Consider the following 19,654-nt stretch of genomic DNA (forward strand, 5'->3'; position numbering starts at 1 on the left):
ATGCCATAATCTAAAAGGTTCACTATATGCATGCCCCTAAAAATAATGACCATCCATCTGTATTAATTTAAGGTCTAAGTTCAGCACTCTGTCTCCAAAGGAAAAAAAAGAATAGCTCAGGAGAGCAGTGGAAAAAAAAAGCTGGCTGAATACCAAACAACAGCCAACACCTAAAACCCAGTTTGCTGCAGGGACACCATAAAAATCAGACTGTCTGCTGCAGTCATGGTAGAAAATCTTTTGGATGTGAGTATATGCTTTTAGCTGCTGTTATTGGATAACTGATAATGAGTTAAACATGACTCATACCAAGTCATGAAAATGACACATGGGCCCTAAAGGGTGGGAATTGGAAAGGTCTTAGCAAATGTCTTTGGAGAAACGGATAACTTATGGAAAGGTTTCATAATTCTGAATGGTATACAAGGCCAAAAATATTTTCATGTCTTCTAATATCATTTACTCTCTCCCATTTCCCCTGCAGATAAATCCTCTCAATCACACACAGCATGGAGAAATATAAGCTAAGTGTGGTAAAAATACAGGTATGTTATATGTAGCCATAGTTGAACTGTAGAGCAGTTTCACTCAGTTTATCTTCCGACGTTGACTTCTGCTCTTCATTATTTTATTAATTTATACCCTTTTTTCTAGTAATGGCAATTTTTTTTCTCTGAGACCCAGACTCCCCTTGTGGTTTGATCTCTGCCCTTTATCTCAGGCATTAAAAGGAAGCTATAGTCACTATTCTAATCTAAGCTTAAGAAGATAAAGAGAACTTCTAGCTGTTTCACGCAGAGACCATCCTTTGCAGATAAGCTAAATCTTCAAAGGGAAATCTTGCAAACTCTAAATCACTTCTGGGTAGAAGGCAGCTTTGGGCTCATGTGTAAGAGAGAAGCTTGTTGACTAACAGTGCAAGCTGCCTCAGTCCAGATTATCCTTTTGTGTGCTTCGAGCCTTCTCAAGTCAAACTGCATCATGCATTTTAACACATCGTACCATCTGGAGATCCAGGTGTGGCATGACATGCCAGACTTACAAGCTGGTGTGAGTCTGGGTCAGTCTCATACAGACAGGACTGTGTCGTGAATGAATGAAAGTCCTAGGTCATGACATACTGCTGCAAAAGCTGATGGCCAGGGCTGCACCCAGAAACACATTTATCTGTGATTTACTGGTGAAAGCCAAACCTGATATTAACTCTTACAGTATAATTGTATTGCATTGAATTTCCCAATAAATTAGGAATTAAAAGGTACAAACTAAAGCTGCTGAAATGCCCAGAATTAGTCTACAGGACAAGATGAGTCTCCATTTCTATTACAGGTAATATAATATTTTTGCTAAACATGTGAGCATGATTGATACCAGTATCAGAGCTAATAGCATTAGAATAAATTCTTCAATAACAAAAGTCATAGTCAGGAGTAGTGCTGGAATTTGTGAGGCCTTTCTTATAAAACCTATGATCTGATCAGTGTAGTGCCTTTGTAACACAAATGCCATGGGTAGAGCACATGGTTGTCTGTCACAAATTCTTCTACATCAATAATCTGGAGATGCACGAGATGTTTCACTACTGCAGAGAGGGTCTTTCAATGACTTTCTGCTCAACCAAGGTACATTGCAACCTTTCAAATCAATAAGCCATCTGCCATAATTCAAAATTAAAATATCAATGGAAAGTCAACATTTACATTTGGTTTCATTACACCAGATAACCCCTCCACTTTATCAAACAGTAAGCTGAGTTAATTCAAGCTCCATGCTAGCAACCATGCCTTCACTCTAGAGAACAAGCAAGAAAGCTAAAGCCCCCAGATTTCAAGCAGGACTCTCAGCCCATCATTTTCGGATACGTACCCAGTACAGCACATCTGTCCAGCCCTCCATGGTGATGCACTGAAACACCGTGAGCATGGCAAAAGCAAAATTGTCAAAGTTGGTAATGCCATGCTTGGGTCCCTCCCAGCCCGCCTTGCACTCGGTGCCGTTCTGACACTGCCGCCCGTGGGCAGACTGGGGGGCACACGGAGATGGATCATCTTCTGCAGGTGTATCTTAAAGGAGAGAAGGGGGAAACAGCTGAAGGAAACCATTTGACACACCGATAAGCGAGTGAAGGATATCAGAGTTCAACATATGTATTTTGCAGTGAGTTTGACAGATTTCTCAGGAATACACAGGCGACTGCTCACTGTTGAGCTTCACTTTCTTTTTGTAAAAAATAATAGCCAAGCAGTCAAATTTTATAGTCAAAACAGAGATGAACTTTTTTTTCCCCCCAAAGCATACCCTCCTGTGAGGAAGAATTCATGCCTTTCAACATGGCAGGGAGCATCAGATCAAGCCTATCATGTTTCATTAGGCTGCGTGTCATGGCCAGTGCTCTCCTACTGCAGTCACCTGGCAGCTGGGTTAACCTTGGAGGCACAGCAGCGCCTGGCACTGCTGGAGGAGGCTGAGCCCTGCAGCAGACAGGCTTCAGTGCTCTGGAGACGGATGTGGCACTGGGCCACTGCTGAATTACAGCAGGGACTGTCTGGGGCTCTGCTCTTTTGGCATTTAGATGATGTGTGGCATTTTATCAGTAGCCTAGTGGCACTCAGAAACTCTAAGACTTCTGCTTGGTTATCCATCCCTTATCCTGTACAGGTGTTTTCAAAGACCTGACAACCTATACAACAAAGCCAACGAAATGATTTGGCATATAACAAACGCTCCAGAAAACATTTTTATAAGCACAACGTGATTTTTTAAAAATATAGAGATTTCAGATCTCAGTGTTACATTTTTAACAGCTGCAGGTATTTATGTACGTGTAGGGGAGTGGGTAATTATGTTTCCTTCTCATCTTATTATATGGTAAACAATGTAATTTTCCAAAATTGTGTTCACATTCTGATCACGAAAGAATGCCAGAAACAGTAATATCAGAATTAGACACTGTAATGTAAATACTTCCAGACAGAATGGAGAAAAATACACCCACTTTAAAGATGCAAACTGCAGTGACAGCTCATTATAGTCCTAGCATCATGTCCAGAAAATGAAATCTGCCAACATTATAAAAGCAGAAATGCAGAACTTCTGAAAAAATTTTCTGCTGTACATTGTTTTCTTATGAGCTGAACTGGGTACTAGGCATTAATACCCTCTACCACATGAGAAATAGCTGCTGTTTGAGATCAATAAATCAAACAAAAATTAACAGTTAGATGAGTGACAGTGCAATTAAGTTATTTTTAAATGTGAATATTTCTTTCTGCAAATAATATGAAATAAATACATTTTGTGATGAATTTGATGTAAAAAAGTTTCTTCCCATTAATATAATTTTATTTTCTTTCTGCTTACTAACCAAAGTTGCAGCCTGTGACTAAATAAAAAAAAAAAAGGCAGTGCCCTGAATTATGTATTCCTTTACAATGATACTGGCTTAAAACAAAGAACATTTGTGAATGACATTAATAATGAAATATTTGAGGTGTTCATTCCTGTGACACCATCTCCTGTGTAGCTCAATCTGCAGTGGTGAAATTGTGAAACCCCTAACAAGTACATAAGCAGTGAGCAGCAGCCACCCATCTCCTATGCAAGAAAAAATGTTCTGTTACACATGGGAAAAGCCTCCCTCTGAAAATCTTGTATGTTTGTGTGTGTTCCCCTTACCTATCAGTCCCCCTTGCACATGGTAGCAGGTCTTATGCATCTTCCCCATGAATAACTCCAGTCCAATGATGGCATAGATAATAATGACAAACAGCACCAGCAGGGCAATATGCAACAAAGGGACCATGGCCTTGATAATTGAATTTAAAACCACCTGGAGACCTGTAGAGAGAACAGAAGGAAACACTTATCAGCAAGAGAACAAAATTCAGAGAGGCTACAAATTGTACAGTAGTGTTTCAGTTTTATTTTTCCCCCTCACCTGAACTCATTATCATGATGATGCATTTACAGATTACCTCCCCGTAAAAGATCCCCAACATTTCAAGAATTTAACACTGCTTCCAGATCACACACCGAAGTGAAACAGGTATTATCTTACCTGTCACCAAAATACCCCCATCCTGAGGAGGGAATATGTCAGCTAGCTTGCTTGCTCTTGAAAAGCCCACCTAAGGTGTTGCACACATGGTGTTGAGGAGAGTAAAAGCATGGGAAAAACAAGGAACAACCAGGCCTGAAGAGGGACAAGAACCATGGTACACATGAGAGGACAAATGCTGGGGTGCACAGAGCTGCACTCCAGAGCATGGGGAGAGGTGGCAAACTGGTCATGTCCCTACTCTGATGCTGGGGGCTTCCAGAAGTCAAGCCAGTCCCAGGGCAGAGCCTGAGATGCCCAAGAATCACCAAACACATATTGAGTGAGAGCTCCTGGCCCTCTTAGAATCTTCCCTGTGCTCCACATCCACCTCATTCACTTCAGTCTCAACAGAGGGAGAGTCAGAACCAGCAGTGCTGGTTTTGTTCCAAAATTTGTGGATCACCTTTTGACGGAGATTGCCCAGAAATGGATATGAGCAAAATATTATTACATGATTGTTAAGGTATGAGACTGTTGAAAGTCCTAATCGAGAGCAAGCCAGACATTCCCAGAATGACCCAGGGAAGGTGACTTGTAGACAAGTTTTCTGAATCACTAAGCAGCTGTACCCTCAGATGCCCTTGACTCAAGCTGCAGATTCATGTGCCTCCCTCTGTCTCCTTCCCCTCATTTTGTAAAACAAGAATAATAAATCCAGCCTCCTAAGGCTTTAGTAAAGATTTGCATTTACAAAGATCTTAAAGTTATCACTTTGAGTAGGAATGATGGCAATCACTGTCACTGGCAAGTTATTAATGATAGAAGTATTGAGAGGCCTCTAGAAATCTATAGTCTACAAATAGCCAGATCAGAACAATTACAAGCTCATGATTTTGCAGTGACTGAGAGCCAGAAGTCATTAATGTCTCCTGCAAATGCTGTCATCTCCTCAGAGAAGTTGGTATTAGCAGTGATTTTTGAAAAATGTGATTCATGAGTTGTAAATGTCTGTTATACATCTGCCAAGAGAGCTTGTGATAACTAATAACTTTTAAAATCTAGCTAAGATCTTAGAGGTTTTTTTATTTTCTCCCAAACTAATTTAAATACTTTCTAATGAGGATGACACATCTCTTGACAAGCACTTTCCCTTGCAGGCAATCCACTTGTCAGCTTACAGCTGAGACTGCCTTTGCTCTACAGCCATGATGGAACACAGCAGAAGCAGCCAAATGTGGCATCGGCTGCCTTGGCCAGCAGCATCCCTCACTGCCTCTTAGCAAATACTGGCTGGATTCTAACATTTCTCAGATGTCAGAACACTTCTTCAGGTGTCTACAGGTGGTTCGGTTATCTATCCAAAGGATATGCTGCTATCCAAAGGTAGTGCCATTCAGAACAAAACATTCTGGCTCAGAGACTCAAAGGTGAACTACATTACTGACAGCATCAAAACATCCTGCACAAGAGTGGGCCACTCTGCTTGCTCAGTTGCCTCTCAATAAGCAATTTTCTCAATAAGCAGTATGTCTGTGTGCTTTTCTCAATAAGCAATATGTCTGGGAAAAAAATTGGCTGTGTTTACATGAGGCAGTCAACCTTTTCCTCTAAATGCCCACTTCTTTCAGTCTACTAATTCTAAATATGCACATAAAACAAAGTGCAGTCAACATCAGCATTGCTCCAATTCTTTACATCAGGAATGTTACATTCCCCAGAAAATTAAAACAATGTCTCACCTTCTCCCAAACAAGGTACAACAGTACAAGAAAGTTAAAAGACTACAGATGGCTGCAAACCTGATAGAAACTCCCACAAACTTTGCAGATTGAAATATTTTTTGCTTCAAATAAATCTTCACAAAAACAAATAAAGGTCTCCCTTTTCAGTTACTTTAGGAGCATTGTTAATCTAAAATGTAGCCAAGTTTATGAGGTTAAGAGTTCTAACACCAGGTTTTATGTAATTTACCCTTAATTATTAATTAATTTTAACGCTCGTTGTAGGTTATACCTAGTACTCTTGAGAGGGTACTGAGGACAGACAAAAAGATGAACAAAAAAGCTCTCTCATTTTAAAAACAGCTTTATTAACACCCATGCCATGAAAGTGCTTCAGCCTACTACAGATGTTAAGAGAAGATAATGTGTGCACAAGGCAATGCCCTTTGTTAAAACAAAACAGTGTTTGTGCAAACAAAGGTTGGCACCATAAACTTGAGATGATGTTTAGACCATCGAGGGGAGCATGGACTACCTCGTACAGCACCTTCAGCCAGCTTAGAGAAAAGCTTCTTGAGGATAATGAGCCAATTTGAAGAGGACATGAAGCACTGAATGCTTTTAGCATGAATTGATGTGTGTGCTGTGCAGTACCCCTTTAGGGCAGCCTGGTTTTAAATCTAGATGATTCCAGTCATTGGCAAACTTAAATACATTACCATCAAAGTATTCAGAGAGTTTCTAAAAGCTAAAAACCACTATGTGGCAACTTCACAAATGCCCTTAGGAGATGCAATGGATGCTATCTGCAGAGATAGCATGAGAGATCCATGCACATCACCAGGCTCCCCACACAGCTGCTGCCTGCAAATTCTTTATTCTGTCAGGCAGCCCCTTGCAGCACAAAGAACTGCTGCAAGCAATGGCACGAGGAACCATGCACAGAGACGCAGAAAACTCCTTGTTACTGGCAAAGGAGAGAACAGGGAGAGCAGTGAGGAGGGATTAAATGACAGGGGAGGAGCTGAGGGTACGTGGAACAGAGCCACTCTTTTAATAAAAACCTCACACGCTTAAAACACTTCACATCTGTGTTCCGATGTGCTCCTGATCAGAGTAAATCAAGGCAAACCACCCCCTTTTAAGCAGTCACAAAGATTTTTCTAACCAGTGGTAAGAATTCTACACTCTTTTATGGGCTCTTTCTCTGTGCAGAGGAAGAGAGTTCAGCTTATAAAAGAATGATTTCTCTGTCCCAACTGATGCATTCTCTTAATTTGTGCATGGTGCAGTACATAGGCGCCATCTTACATGGGTGTTGACACCATGGCATATCTTTGGCATTTTTTTCTCACTTGTGGAGGTAAGGCTTGCACTCCTGGCAATGAACTGTGCAGCTGATAATCATAATTAAATCAGAGTGCTTGGTGACCTGATCAGACTGCAGAGCTGGCCTCTGGATTTAAAGGAGGTGATGCCAATAATTGCTTTCTGTAGCAGAGCCAAGTTTTTACAGTGCTGTTTCCAGAGGCTGGCAATGTCAGTGCTGGCCAACCATAAACACAGGGTCTTGAACTTAAGTCCTGAGAAGCAAATATAAAAATAAAAAACTTTCAAATATTTGGCATTCTAAATCTACTTATTTATGTGCTAGATTCTCTCCAGACATCTGTTAAGGTGAAGCATCTGCCTTGAGGAGCTCACTCCAGGCTGGACACAGAGAGCTGCACAGAGATTAGGGAAAGTGCAACGAAAGGGATTGTTTGCACTTTTTTAGCCCACACTTTTCATCTGTTAATAATTGAAGATCTTAAACAATTCTTAGTATTTATTTTAAAAGCACTTCAGTTTACCTTTAAAAAAATCCTCTTGGCTCTGTTCTGTTGGCTGACACTGATTCCATAAACGTTTCAGCAAGCAAAATACGTTAATGCCATTCCCTGGGCTCACAGAATTTAGCATTTATTTACACTGATAAAACATTTTAAATATTTATTCCATGGGAAAAACATTGCTTTTTATACCAGGTCAAGCCCTTTTTAGCTTCTGCATTAACCCAAAAGTTTAGAATACAACTGGGAAGAAGAGGGACTGGGGAAGAACGGAAGAAAAACGCTCATACCAAGTAACATTGATCTTTCTCAAAGTGATGGGAAATGCACTACTAGGGCTGCTGCAGGTGTTTCAGAGCTATTATATGATGCTGTGTTTTTCTCTCAGGAAGGTGATGAGAGTGGCTGGTTGCTGTCCCATCGATTCAGGCAGTTATTGAAGAATGTACTTTATCTTTGAGTGTCTGCACCTAAAGCAATGGGATTACCTACATATCCCCTTGTGTACTTACAAGCTTTTTTGGATTTCAACCAATGTTTAGCAAGATGGCACAAGAAAAAGACCCAGCTGATAAAACACACTTGGCATTGTTGCACTGTGAAACATATCCAAGGAAATTAATGGTAGGTTTGCTAATACAGAATCTCTCTCAAGAAAGACATGCCTATAAAAAGTAAGACAATTCTTAGAAACACCTAACTTGCCTTTTTTTTTTTCAAGACTGTGAATTTTCAGATCCGAAAAACCTTCTTTCTGAGACTGATCCTGCAGAGTTTTTTCTTAAAAAGATAATATCTCTTCTCTGTTGCAGAGTGGTGTTCATAAACTCCCAATTAATTAGTGCACGAGTGTTAATTACCTCACTTTTCCTGCCCTTTTTCTCTTAGGCTTCCTGTCCTTTTGCACCCTTCATATTTCCCACCCTTTTTTCTCTTCTTTTGCACCTCATATTTCCTGCTATTTTTTCCTCTCTCTTTTTCTTCCCTTTCCCGCTCTATTTAAACAATTCAAATATTGGAAAAGGATGATCTCCTCTGAATTTAAACCCTTAAAATCAGGGAAAACATGAATTCCCTCACCATTTAAGCTTTAAGATTATGAAAATGGGGGATTTCCCCTCAACTCAAACCCATAAAATGGCATCAGCAAGGTTATCCCCCTCCATTTAAACTAGAAAACAACAATTCCTTTTCAACTGATACCTTTAAGTCATGGAAACGGTTGGTTTTCTTTTAATTGATACCCTTAAAATCACAGGTGAAGGGGGATCCTCTGCAATTTAAACACAAACATAAGGGAAATTTCCCCTTAAACTCTGGGGTCACTGAGGCGCACAAGGGAGGGACTGGAGGCACTGTGAGGGGATTGGGAAGATGAAATAAAAAAGAGAATTAAAAAGGATCTTCCCTGTGCTGCCCCACCTGCTCAGGTGTGCTGCTCCCCTCTCCTGTCCGGGGGCACAGGGATTGTCCCTTTGCACACCCTGAGCAGTGCCCCAGGAGCACCCAGGTGTTCCCCCTGCCCTGCAGATGTGTCACAGCTGTCCCTGGAGAGATTCCCAGAGATCACCCACTCCAGCAGGTACAGTAACCCCCTGAGAGCTGCCCTTGGCAGGGGCTGCCCCTCCTCATCCTCACTGACCACACCTGGGGCTGCTTCATCCCCTCCTCATCCTCACTGACCACACCTGGGGCTGCTCTGCCCCTCCTCATCCTCACTGACCACACCTGGGGCTGCTCTGACCCTCCTCATCCTCACTGACCACACCTGGGACTGCCCTGACCCTCCTCATCCTCACTGACCACACCTGGGGCTGCTTCACCCTCCTCCTCCTCACTGACCACACCTGGGGCTGCTCTGACCCTCCTCATCCTCACTGACCACACCTGAGACTGCCCTGACCCTCTTCAGCCTCACTGACCACACCTGGGGCTGTGATTTCTTAACTCGCCTAAGGCTTTTTAGATCTCACCCTGACCACCAAGATTACAATTTATTTTATTTGCAAGGACACTCAGTGATCAGAAGCCCTGCTCTTGAAGCAGTCAATGCACGTTTTGGAGCTCTTTGGACATTAGGCAATTATCAGGAGCGAGCAGCTTTTGTCCCGGGGCAGTGTGTTTGGACATTCAACACTGCACCTTTCAGTTTGAGCCATCCCTTCATCTGAGCCCATTTCTGGGCTCAGCCTTCTCCTGCTACCTGCTTTGGAAGTGGTGTGTCATGGCTGAGTTCTGCAGGCGAAGCTTAAGACATTCTTAAGATATTGGTCTCAGAACTAAATTCAGGCCTTGCCAAGCAGAGTCCTCTTTTACAATTTTCATCTGTCTTCAATTTGGGATCAAACTTTGCTTGCTGGACAGAGCAGTTTTGCATTCCCATCATATTAGTTGGTAGTTCAGGTCTTCAGGGAAAGCATATCCTGAGTCTACTCTTCCATTGGTTTTTCAGGGCTGTATTTCGCCTACACCATGGGGTTGCCTGAACCAGGATGTGTGAGCAGGCACAGTCTCATATAAATGACCTAGAAGTGAGCAGGAATAAAAAGGAAAGGAGAGGACCATCCCTCCTCTGCCTTCCTATACATTAAAAAAAAAAAAAATATTCATACTTAAGGCAGTGCCAGGGGTGTGGGAAGGAATTCTTTTCCTGCTAATACAGTTCAGAAGAAAACTACTACTTTGTGCAAGCAAGGAGGAAGCAGGGGAGGATTTGTTACTCAGCACAGGGCCTGAGTCAGATCACTTCTGGGAACCAGTGGTAGAGCTGATGCACCATCACCAGCCAGGTCTATGCACCATCACAAGCAAGGTCTATCCGCAAATCACATTTCTGACAATGCTCTGAGAGACTGCCACTACAGTTCTATTTCCAAAGCACAAGCAATATAACCAGTAATATTCCCCAAAGTGGATATTTATCACTTAAAAAATGTAGACATTGGCTAAGAAAATTGAAAAATATTAAATATTCATAAATATGAAAGGTTTTATAGGAATTTAAAAGGAAGCCCGGAAAACAACAGATAGTTTTAGCACAAAAAGGTCCACAGTCATGGCAAGATATCTTAGATAAGTACATCTACAGTGCTTTGTGAGAAAAAACACTTCTTCACCACTGTTGCAAAGGGAAATCATATCAGTTCATTTAAGGACAGCTGTACAATAGCAGTTTAGGGAGGTAGTCTTTTTCTGTCTTGCTGGATTCTCAAAATGTTAGTGGCAGATTGGTAGATAAAGTAAATTCTGTGGGTGTAGCCCAGCATTCTTGGGGCTGCAGATGTCATTTATATTTCAAGAATAAGAGGGAAAGTCTTGGAATAGTAAGGAAAGGCACAGGACAGAAAATTAGTTGATGTGAAAAGAAATAGGAAAGAAAATTTTCAAGCTGCAGGATGACTACTTTTGAGTAGGCAATGCCTTTTAAACATATACAAGCACTCAATTCAAAACTACGTGCTGTAAAAAATAGAAAAAAGAAAGTTTTGGCATCTGCTCACCATGTTCTCCTTCCTGCCTTTTCAAGCCATGCATTCATTGACTTCTCACACTGAAATTGTCATACACAAGGAGATTTGTGCAAATGGGCATGTGGATGTGAACACAATAGTTTTATGTTTGCCAGGTCTTGCAATAGCACCCTTGCCTCATCCTTTGAGGTGGGAAAGGATCAGCAGAACAAAACCAAAAGCCACAACAAAACCCAGCTCTTCTTTCTGGATCCTTTTCTCTTGGGAAGCAGCTCAGCTTGAGCATCCTCTGCCTGCCAGAGTGAGCTGACTCAGGCAGACAATGCAGCTTGTCCTGAGCATGGTGGCCACACAGCCCAGCTTGAGGAGGATGCTTGGATAGATGTACACATGGCTTGGGCTCCTCGACTCTCTGCTGGAAGAGACCTCCAGTACCCCTCATAAAAACATCCCTCTCTCTCCTCCTGGGGGGCTTTTTTTTTAGTAGTCTTTTATTCAAAGTATATAAGTGTCCACTTTCTTAAAAAATTGCTTGGTGAGTAAAAAGACTTTCTTCATCTTTCCAATTCCAACATAAGAGGTAGCTCCTGCAAGTTCAGCCTTGCTCTCTAACCATTTGATTTTAGCTCAGTTCAGCTGAGGATGAGATCCTGAGCTGAGGCAAGATCGTCAGGCTTTAAATGTAAAAAAAATCAAACCCAAAAATGGTGTGGATTCCCTCCCATGCAGCTACCTGAATACAGAGTAAGAGCATGGAGAGAAAAGAAGCAACTAAGTGCCTACAGAAAAAAAAAGGCTATCTTGAACAAAACCAAAATGAAGTTCAGAGCACAAACTCCAAAGCTATTCTGAACAAAGACCACAGAGTGCTGCCAAGTAGTGTTACATAGAGTGGGGAGGCTGAGGTCAAATACTCTCTGCCAGACAGAGACTTCTAAAGATGGATTAAATTTAAGGCAGGTAAAGGGCCTTCAGGAGCCCTGGCAGTTCCTAGGCCAGCAAGGATCAGCTGTCACTGTTTCCCAGGAAATAGCTTGGATTTTCTTCTGACAGGATGATCACGGACTGAGAAAACCATTCATGGGGTCACTGTAAAGGTTTTATCTGTTCTTAACCACTGTGAAGGACCACAGATAGGAAGAATTTTCCTTGGCTCCTTTTCCTACAGAGCTATCCAAACCCAAAGACAATCTGGCCCAAAGACTGCCCCAGTTCTCAGTGAAATGACCCATCACATTTCCATTTTTTCAATTTTTTCATATGCAAGCGCAGCTGTGACACGGAAAAATATTTACAGGGGGAAATTTTGGTCTAGTGCCACGCCACTGGATTCAATCAGAAAACTTGGGTGGGAATATGTCAACACGACGTACTGTCGTCAGTCTGGACAGGTGAACATAAAAAAACAAAACCCAAGCCAAGAGTTGAACAACCTCTGAACTGAGATAATGATGGAAAAGCCTTGTTTCAGGATGTCAAGTGCTGTTGTATGCAACTCTGAAAAAAGTCCTCAGACATGTCCTAAGGAAATAGTTTTGCAAACAAGGAACTTTGAAGACCTGGAAGTGCCTCATGGGGCCAAAAAAGGGCTCAAAGCAATTGGGTCTCAATCATTTGAGTGGAAGATTAATGATTTTTGGGTTACAAAGACCTTTATAAAATTGTTAACAATTTTACAGTCTATTGACAGAATTCCTCAGGTAAGTGGATATTAGTCTCCTTTCTCTATTATAAACAATAAAGAGTATTTTATTTGTCTGATGTCCTTCTCCAGATGTTCTAACTCATCACTTGTGAACAGATTCAGAAAAGGCAAAAGCTTAAAAGTAAACAAATGTTAACAGGGATTCTGTAAATGTAGAAGTATAGACAGGAGTGATAAGATTACAGTTTTTTACTACATGGAGAAAAATATATTAATGAAAGAAAAATATATTAATGAAAGAAATCTATCTTCATGCAGGTTAAATGCTCCAGCAAACAACAAGTGGCTTAGTATGAGCTCCATGAAGTTTGAACTTCACATGTTAGAAGGATTACAACAAAATACTGGATAAAATCTAAAACTTTGTCTTTAGCTGACTATGTAGAAGTACAGCACTGTATGTGACAAATAATAGGTTGTATAGCCCTGGAGAGGAAAATTGACCCAACCTCTCAACTTGGGATAGTGCTTAATGAGCACAGATGGGACTGAGCTCTGGAGAAACACAGTGTGGCACTTTCAAATCACTGTCATGGAGGGTTTCTAGGAGAATTTTGAGAATGTAACAATAGAAACTACCTGATCAGGTAATTAAAGAGCTGATGCAAACCTCACAATGTGTGCTCATTGCTGTGAGACTGTCTTGATGCACATGTGGGATTTGTTTTTTCTTCCTAAACAACTGCAAAAAAAAGAGACATGGCCAGACAAATCTGAGCAACTCTGACTCAGTTTTAAGAACAAAGAGTGGATTTAGGGATTTACCAATTCAGTCATTAATCAGTCCCATCTCAGAATACCTAAAACTCCAGCCTTCTTTCTTTTTCCACATTAGTAAGACTGTTGCTTTTGATTTTTATAAACCTTATTAGATTTAAAGCTCTTCTTGCACACATCAGATAATAAAATACTTTGGGGGAAAAAAATGCTTTCTGACATAATAAGTAAAACATCCTTTAGCTCACTAGGCAGCTCCAGTATGTTTGGACAGAAAAATTAATGGTTGCCATTTTCACAGAGTTGTATTTTTCAGAAGAAAGAATGGTTCTTTATTGGTATTTGCTTTCTTTGAAACTCTCTTTACAACTTGCACAGTTCAAAGGCTTTTGGTACAGATTGTGTATATGTTGCTAGAATGCACTGGAATTAAACATTTATTTTTCTAAAATTCCTTTTACATATAATAAGCTGTCAAGGGGGAATCATAAGTCTTTCCTGCTGCAATCTGATCAGCTAAATAAAGTTCTTAACAGACACAGAAATCTACAAATATAAATCTGAGATAAATCTGACTTCCTCCGAAGTAAAGTTTTAAAATGAAATAATCTCAGCACTGGAATATGAAAAGCAGATGTGGGCTAAAGACTTGAGTTTAAATTTTCACCTATATTGTGAGGGGGAGGGTGAGACTCAATGCTAAATTCTTTCACTGGGTGCTGTTCATATTAAAAATCAAAACTGTAAGATTTAGAACAGGCCTTTGTAAAACCTGTGTGTATTCATACCTGGATCTATTGGTTTGACTTCTGATGTCCAAGACATCAAACCTGATTAAAAGGAACTTTACCCTTTGGTAATTTTCAGTACAAATAAAAGCCAAGGTATAGCAACAACCTTCAAAAAAAAAAATAAACAAAAACAACAAAAAACCCCAAAAAACCCCCAAAAACCAACCAACCAAACAAACAAAAAAACCAAAAAAAAAAAACCCCAACTGCAGAAAAGTTCTGAGCAACTTATTTCAGGAAGAAAAAGAAAAATCACTAAACCAATCACCAAACACAACAACCAATGCAAAAAAAAAAAAAAAAAAAAGAAAAAAGAAAAAAGAGAGAGAAATGTCAGACAGGCTGCTAGCTTAATGTGTGAGCAATAGTAGAAAATAACAGCCCCCATCAGATTATACTTCTAAGATGTATAGCATTTGATATGCCCCAGTTCTCACACCACTGCCTCAGCCCTCTGCAAGGAGGGTGTGTGGTTGAAAGATGACATGCTTGAAGAAAGTTTAGAGAAGATGTTTTGTAATCCTGTAAAGAAATTGAATTTCTATAGCCATTTCCACTGTTAAAGAAAACAACATTTAGTAAGGCTTATGGAAAGAGGTGACAAAAATAGAATTTTTATAATTTCTTCTATTTCTTTTATCCCGTGAGCTACATTCTGTCAAAAATGCTTCTGATGTAAAACTGTTGAGCAGCTTTAGCAGTACAGAAATTGAAAAAAAGATTCTTTGCAGAGGGTTAGCAGATGTTTTCTGAATTGTGATTGATGTGGCAGGGCAAACAAGCAGAAGATAATCTAAAACTGAAAAAAATAAGAGGCATAGCTACTCAACTCATAAAAAATAGTTGCAACGAAGGGCAAAACACATATGGGATAAGTTATTGTTACATGTGTTAAACAGGAATTGGATTTGCTTCTGGAAAAAAATGGAGATAAGAAAGATATCTGATCTCCTTCCCTTTCCTTGGCACAAGGAAAACTTAGATAAAACATTAAGAGACTGGGCAGGTTAGGTGGGCTGTCACTTCCATAACTTCCCCATGATCAGATCAGCAAATTTGTTCCATCAGTGAACATCTTAAGCATTGAAAAGTTTCTTAGTTGTTCATACCAGCCAGCATGCCTGTGCTCTCATCTAGTACAGTAACAGCAAGCAGACATAACTAAGAAGGCAGTACCTAATTTCAGAGAAATCTATATTAAAAAGGAATGTTCTCCCATAGATTTATGTAGACATTGAAACTAAAAAATATTATTTCCTCATCTTTGCCTGTACTTAATTCATGTTTTTTCCCCTACTATAGCACTTGAACAAGGAATTAATTATTATAAATTCAGACTATCACTGAAAAAAAAACATATTGGAAGACTTAAAATGCATTCACTGGTTGAGAGCACTGTCTGACTGACCTGCTGCTCTGTGCTTTGCTCATATTTTGATAATGTTTTGTGAAAATCACAACAAGGACTACAGGCATCCAACAAAGCTTTTGGAAGGCTCGGACAGACAGAAGTAATTCAAATGATGCCAGAGTGGTGGAACATCCATGTACCATTTTGTGTCCTGAGCAAAACCTATGAAGTCTCCTGTGTCCCACTTTTGAGTTGACTGTTACCCCGTGTGTGGGCCAGTCACATCCTTGGGGCAAGATGAGAAAGTTAAAAAGTCTCATCAGGGCACCAACACATTAATAGACAGACAGTAACTAGAGAAAATGAACAAAGGACTTCAAGTTATTGCTTACAAGATCTTCAATTAATAAGCAATGCAAAATTCAGCCAACTGAAATCAAAGTATGCAATGACATTTGTTGTAAGCTTGGGATGACACCAGATGCAGCAGAGATGTCACCTGGGAGAGAACATAAGAAAAAACCAAAGCAGATCATGCCCTAACTACTTTGATGTGGAACAGCCACATCTTCCCTCCCCAGCGTGGTGACAACAGCAGCCAGCAATTACAAGTGAGCAACTGGGAACCCAGCGTGTTCCTGTTTGTACCAGTTAGCTACAACCTGTACAGATACAATGCAAACTGTTCTGAGGAGACAGCAGATGGCATTCTTAGATTTTTAGATGCTTCAGGACAAGCATCTTGGTGGCGTGGGCTCTCTTTCAGACCTGTGCCCTACACCCAATCTGAATAACTTTGGGCATTGCTTGAAGAATGAAAAATGGTACTGGAAATGTCTGATCCATGCAGAGCCTTTCTGAAAATTCTCTTACTAAGCCAAGAGAGATATTTTTACTATGTCCCTGTCTGTTCTTTGATGTCAGCATGGGGTTTGTTTCCTCCATTTGGAAGGCACTGCCTACACCCTGATGTGGTCCCATATTATGATATTGGGATTTTTTCTGTTGTGAAGACATGCTGAATAATCATGCCAGCATGCACAGTAACTCGTAGGATAAAGGCTGAGGCAGTTATTGGGTAGATTTGTAGTCAGTGTTATTTTTATAAGAGCTACATAAGCAAGATCAAATAAATATTTCCCTGTTTTCACTGGCATTCCTTAAATATGAGAGAAATCTTTATGAGAGCGACAATGTGCCTCTGTGAGTAATCAACCTCAGCAAGATGAACCCCTCTTTGCTACTGCTACACAGACTTAACTTCTTCTGCCACAAATGAAATCATTCTGCAGGCTGTACCTCTCAGGGAAGCAGGCTTTGATTCCTGATTTCATAATCCCTGCTCACAGGGATGATCCTTACCTAAGGGAGATGGTATGCTGGAATCGAATTGCTCCCTTGAGTAACAGTGACCTAAGTAAATAAAGGACTTGCAAGCATGTGTAGAGCTTGCATTTAACTATGAAGAAACAAGCCTAATGAGGACATTTAGTTCAGACTGTTCTATCCTTCCTAATCCACTCCCTCCCCATTTGTAATGAAAGCAAAACAAATTGGCCACTCGAGATTAAAAACAGCAAGGCAAGGACATGGGAAAGGTGGTGCAGCTTGTCCTCTCATGGTGCTGGATGTGCTGGAGAGATGGCAGAGAGGGTTAAGAAGTCTTGGCCAAGAATGAGGGAGAACTTCAGGGATCTGCCTGAGAGCACGTTTGCTACAGCTTCTGGACCTCAAGAGAAAAGGAAGTTTTGTTTGCAAAACCTGACATTATTTAATGTAACAGCAACAAAATTTAAGGCAGAACTAATATTTGGAGGCCAAATTTTGCCTAAATGTATATGAAGTAATTCCCTGTGTTGTCAAGGATCTTTATGTTGTAGGTTTGGTGGCAGCAAACTGCTGAGTGTATTGTTTCCTTCTTATACAGCTTACAGTATTCTTTAGTTCCTCCACATAAACCTTTCACACTTGGGAGAGCTCTGATCTGGCCACTTCTCCTATCTCCTCCCACTGAAGGCAAGCCCAATCCTGCACTGGTGTGCAGGTCATAGCATAACCTCAGGAGAGCAGATTTAAGTCCCTTGCTCCAGCAGTGACAGTGAATGAATGCAAATCACGTGCAAGATGCACCTATCAACTGTACATTGCTAGAAGCATATACATTTTAAAAGAAAGTGGGCTTCCTTGCTGCCAGTTAGCATTTCCTTAACACTTAGTACCTGCTATTCAATATATGGAAACAGCCAACAGCTTAACATTTCTTTGCCTTACTCCAAAAACACATGGTTATCAAAAGAGACATCATTTTGGATTCCTTGAATTCTCTGTGTTTGTTACCTCGATTACATTATTTCCTCAACTCTATGTTGTAGTGTTAATTTTCTTTCACAGAACAGAAAATAATGAGAAATTATATTTGAAAAGTTTGATTGGAAAAAAAAAATCCTGAATGCAAACCAAATAATTGCATTGAACGTGCTTTGTTTCAACTGCTGCAAAATGGAATCATTACAATGGGTTGAGCTGTGCAGTCTCAGTGGCTGGGAAGGAGGAGGGCAATCCCAGGCCATACAGACGTGCCTGGGATGGACTAGGGTGAATGTCACCCCTGCACATTGAGATACAGAGAGAGAGAGCTGACAGCATCGAGGGCTGCTCTAGGTCCTGCCATCACTCTCCAGCAAAGTGGTTTGGCAAGCCCTGGTTGGAATCGTGCTACAGATGAGAATAGTGTGTTTTCCCTGGGAAACAACATTTGAGGGTGGTTAAACATCACCATTTTGATCTCCCTGCTTTAGACAGCCCAGGCAGAATGGAAGGTTCCAGAGGCAGAGTGCTTGCAGCAGGAGCTGGGCTCTCTACATGGTGCTCAATCCTTCCTAACTGGCCCAGCCTTCTACACACACCAAGCAGAGGGACTCCAAGGACGTTTCAACTACAAACAAGTTCAATTTGGCGTCTAGGATAATTCAGGTGTACAAGGATTATGCAAGATAGAAAATGTTGAACCTGTTACCCCCAGTTACGTACACTACCTCTAAATCGGTGTAGTGGAAGACCAAGACTGTGCTATAGTATCAGGTTCTAGCTCACAGCATTGAGAGCTCTTCTGAAGGGCAACAAGCATCAAACACCCATTTTACTATAAATCATTCAATAACACATTCCAAGTCCTGGAATCAAAGATGAGATAGAGCAGTTGCGTAGTTTTACATTACAAATATGACCATGGTGGTTCTGACATCTCTCTGCTGTCTTAAACTCTGTAAGTTATTCTGTATTTTGCTGCAAATATACTCCCATATTTTTTTTTTTTTTCAGGAGGAGTTATCACTGAATTATGAACCCATACAGACAGAATTCCCCTGTGATTTCAAATTATTAGATTAGAACATATCCCTTGAAAAGGGGGAGAAAAAAATTATACTCTTGGTGTTAAGAATAGTCATTGTTGGAAAATACAGAGTATAACCTCAATATCTTGTAAGCATTTGAAAGCTTTTGCTCTTACTTCTCCACAAAAACCTGATTGTAATTTAGCACACACAATATATTTAAGCAGTCCCACACACAAAAACAGCTAGACAGGAAAAAATCCAGTCCTATCATACCTGTGATTTCCTTGCTTCATCTACATGCAATAATATGGCAAATTAACAAAAGAGACAATTGGGTGACTTTGCCAATCCTGCATCTCTCAAATGAGCAAAACCTTTCCTCGTGCATTACTCTCCCCATGGAGCCCTCAGGGTGTATTTTATTTCTCATCTTCATTGCTGTATGTGGTGAATGTGGCATCAAATATATAGACCTGGATGGCTCAGCTCTATCAGGAGCATTGCAAGGAAAAGCAGAGTATTTCCCTACCTGTTACAAAGTCCAAATAAATATTTTGATTTATGCCAGAGAGTTTGGGATAAAGATAGAAGATGACTGTGGCAATGAGAAAACACTGCAATAAATACAGGGTAGAGAACATTGCTGAGACTGAGAAGGCATTATACATTTTAATAGAACATTTCAGGGCA

At 40.6% G+C, this 19,654-nt stretch overlaps 1 protein-coding gene across 36 annotated transcripts in view; it reads right to left on the reverse strand.

Annotated features, from left to right (window-relative positions):
* Positions 1 to 19,654, reverse strand: part of CACNA1C (calcium voltage-gated channel subunit alpha1 C) — a 452,642-nt gene that overhangs the window by 158,682 nt on the left and 274,306 nt on the right. For 35 of the 36 annotated variants that reach the window (XM_072923847.1, XM_072923859.1, XM_072923850.1 and 32 more), the window contains exons 6-7: positions 3,676 to 3,837; positions 1,867 to 2,063 (exon numbers count right to left, since the gene is read on the reverse strand). In XM_072923847.1, the coding sequence (XP_072779948.1) occupies positions 1,867 to 2,063; positions 3,676 to 3,837 (359 nt within the window). Of the gene's footprint in view, positions 1 to 1,866; positions 2,064 to 3,675; positions 3,838 to 19,654 lie in introns of those variants that run through there. The other variant, XM_072923877.1, reaches the window with a different exon arrangement.

Source organism: Taeniopygia guttata, chromosome 1A (genome assembly GCF_048771995.1).
Source record: "Taeniopygia guttata chromosome 1A, bTaeGut7.mat, whole genome shotgun sequence".
Classification (NCBI taxonomy): Eukaryota; Metazoa; Chordata; class Aves; order Passeriformes; family Estrildidae; genus Taeniopygia; species Taeniopygia guttata.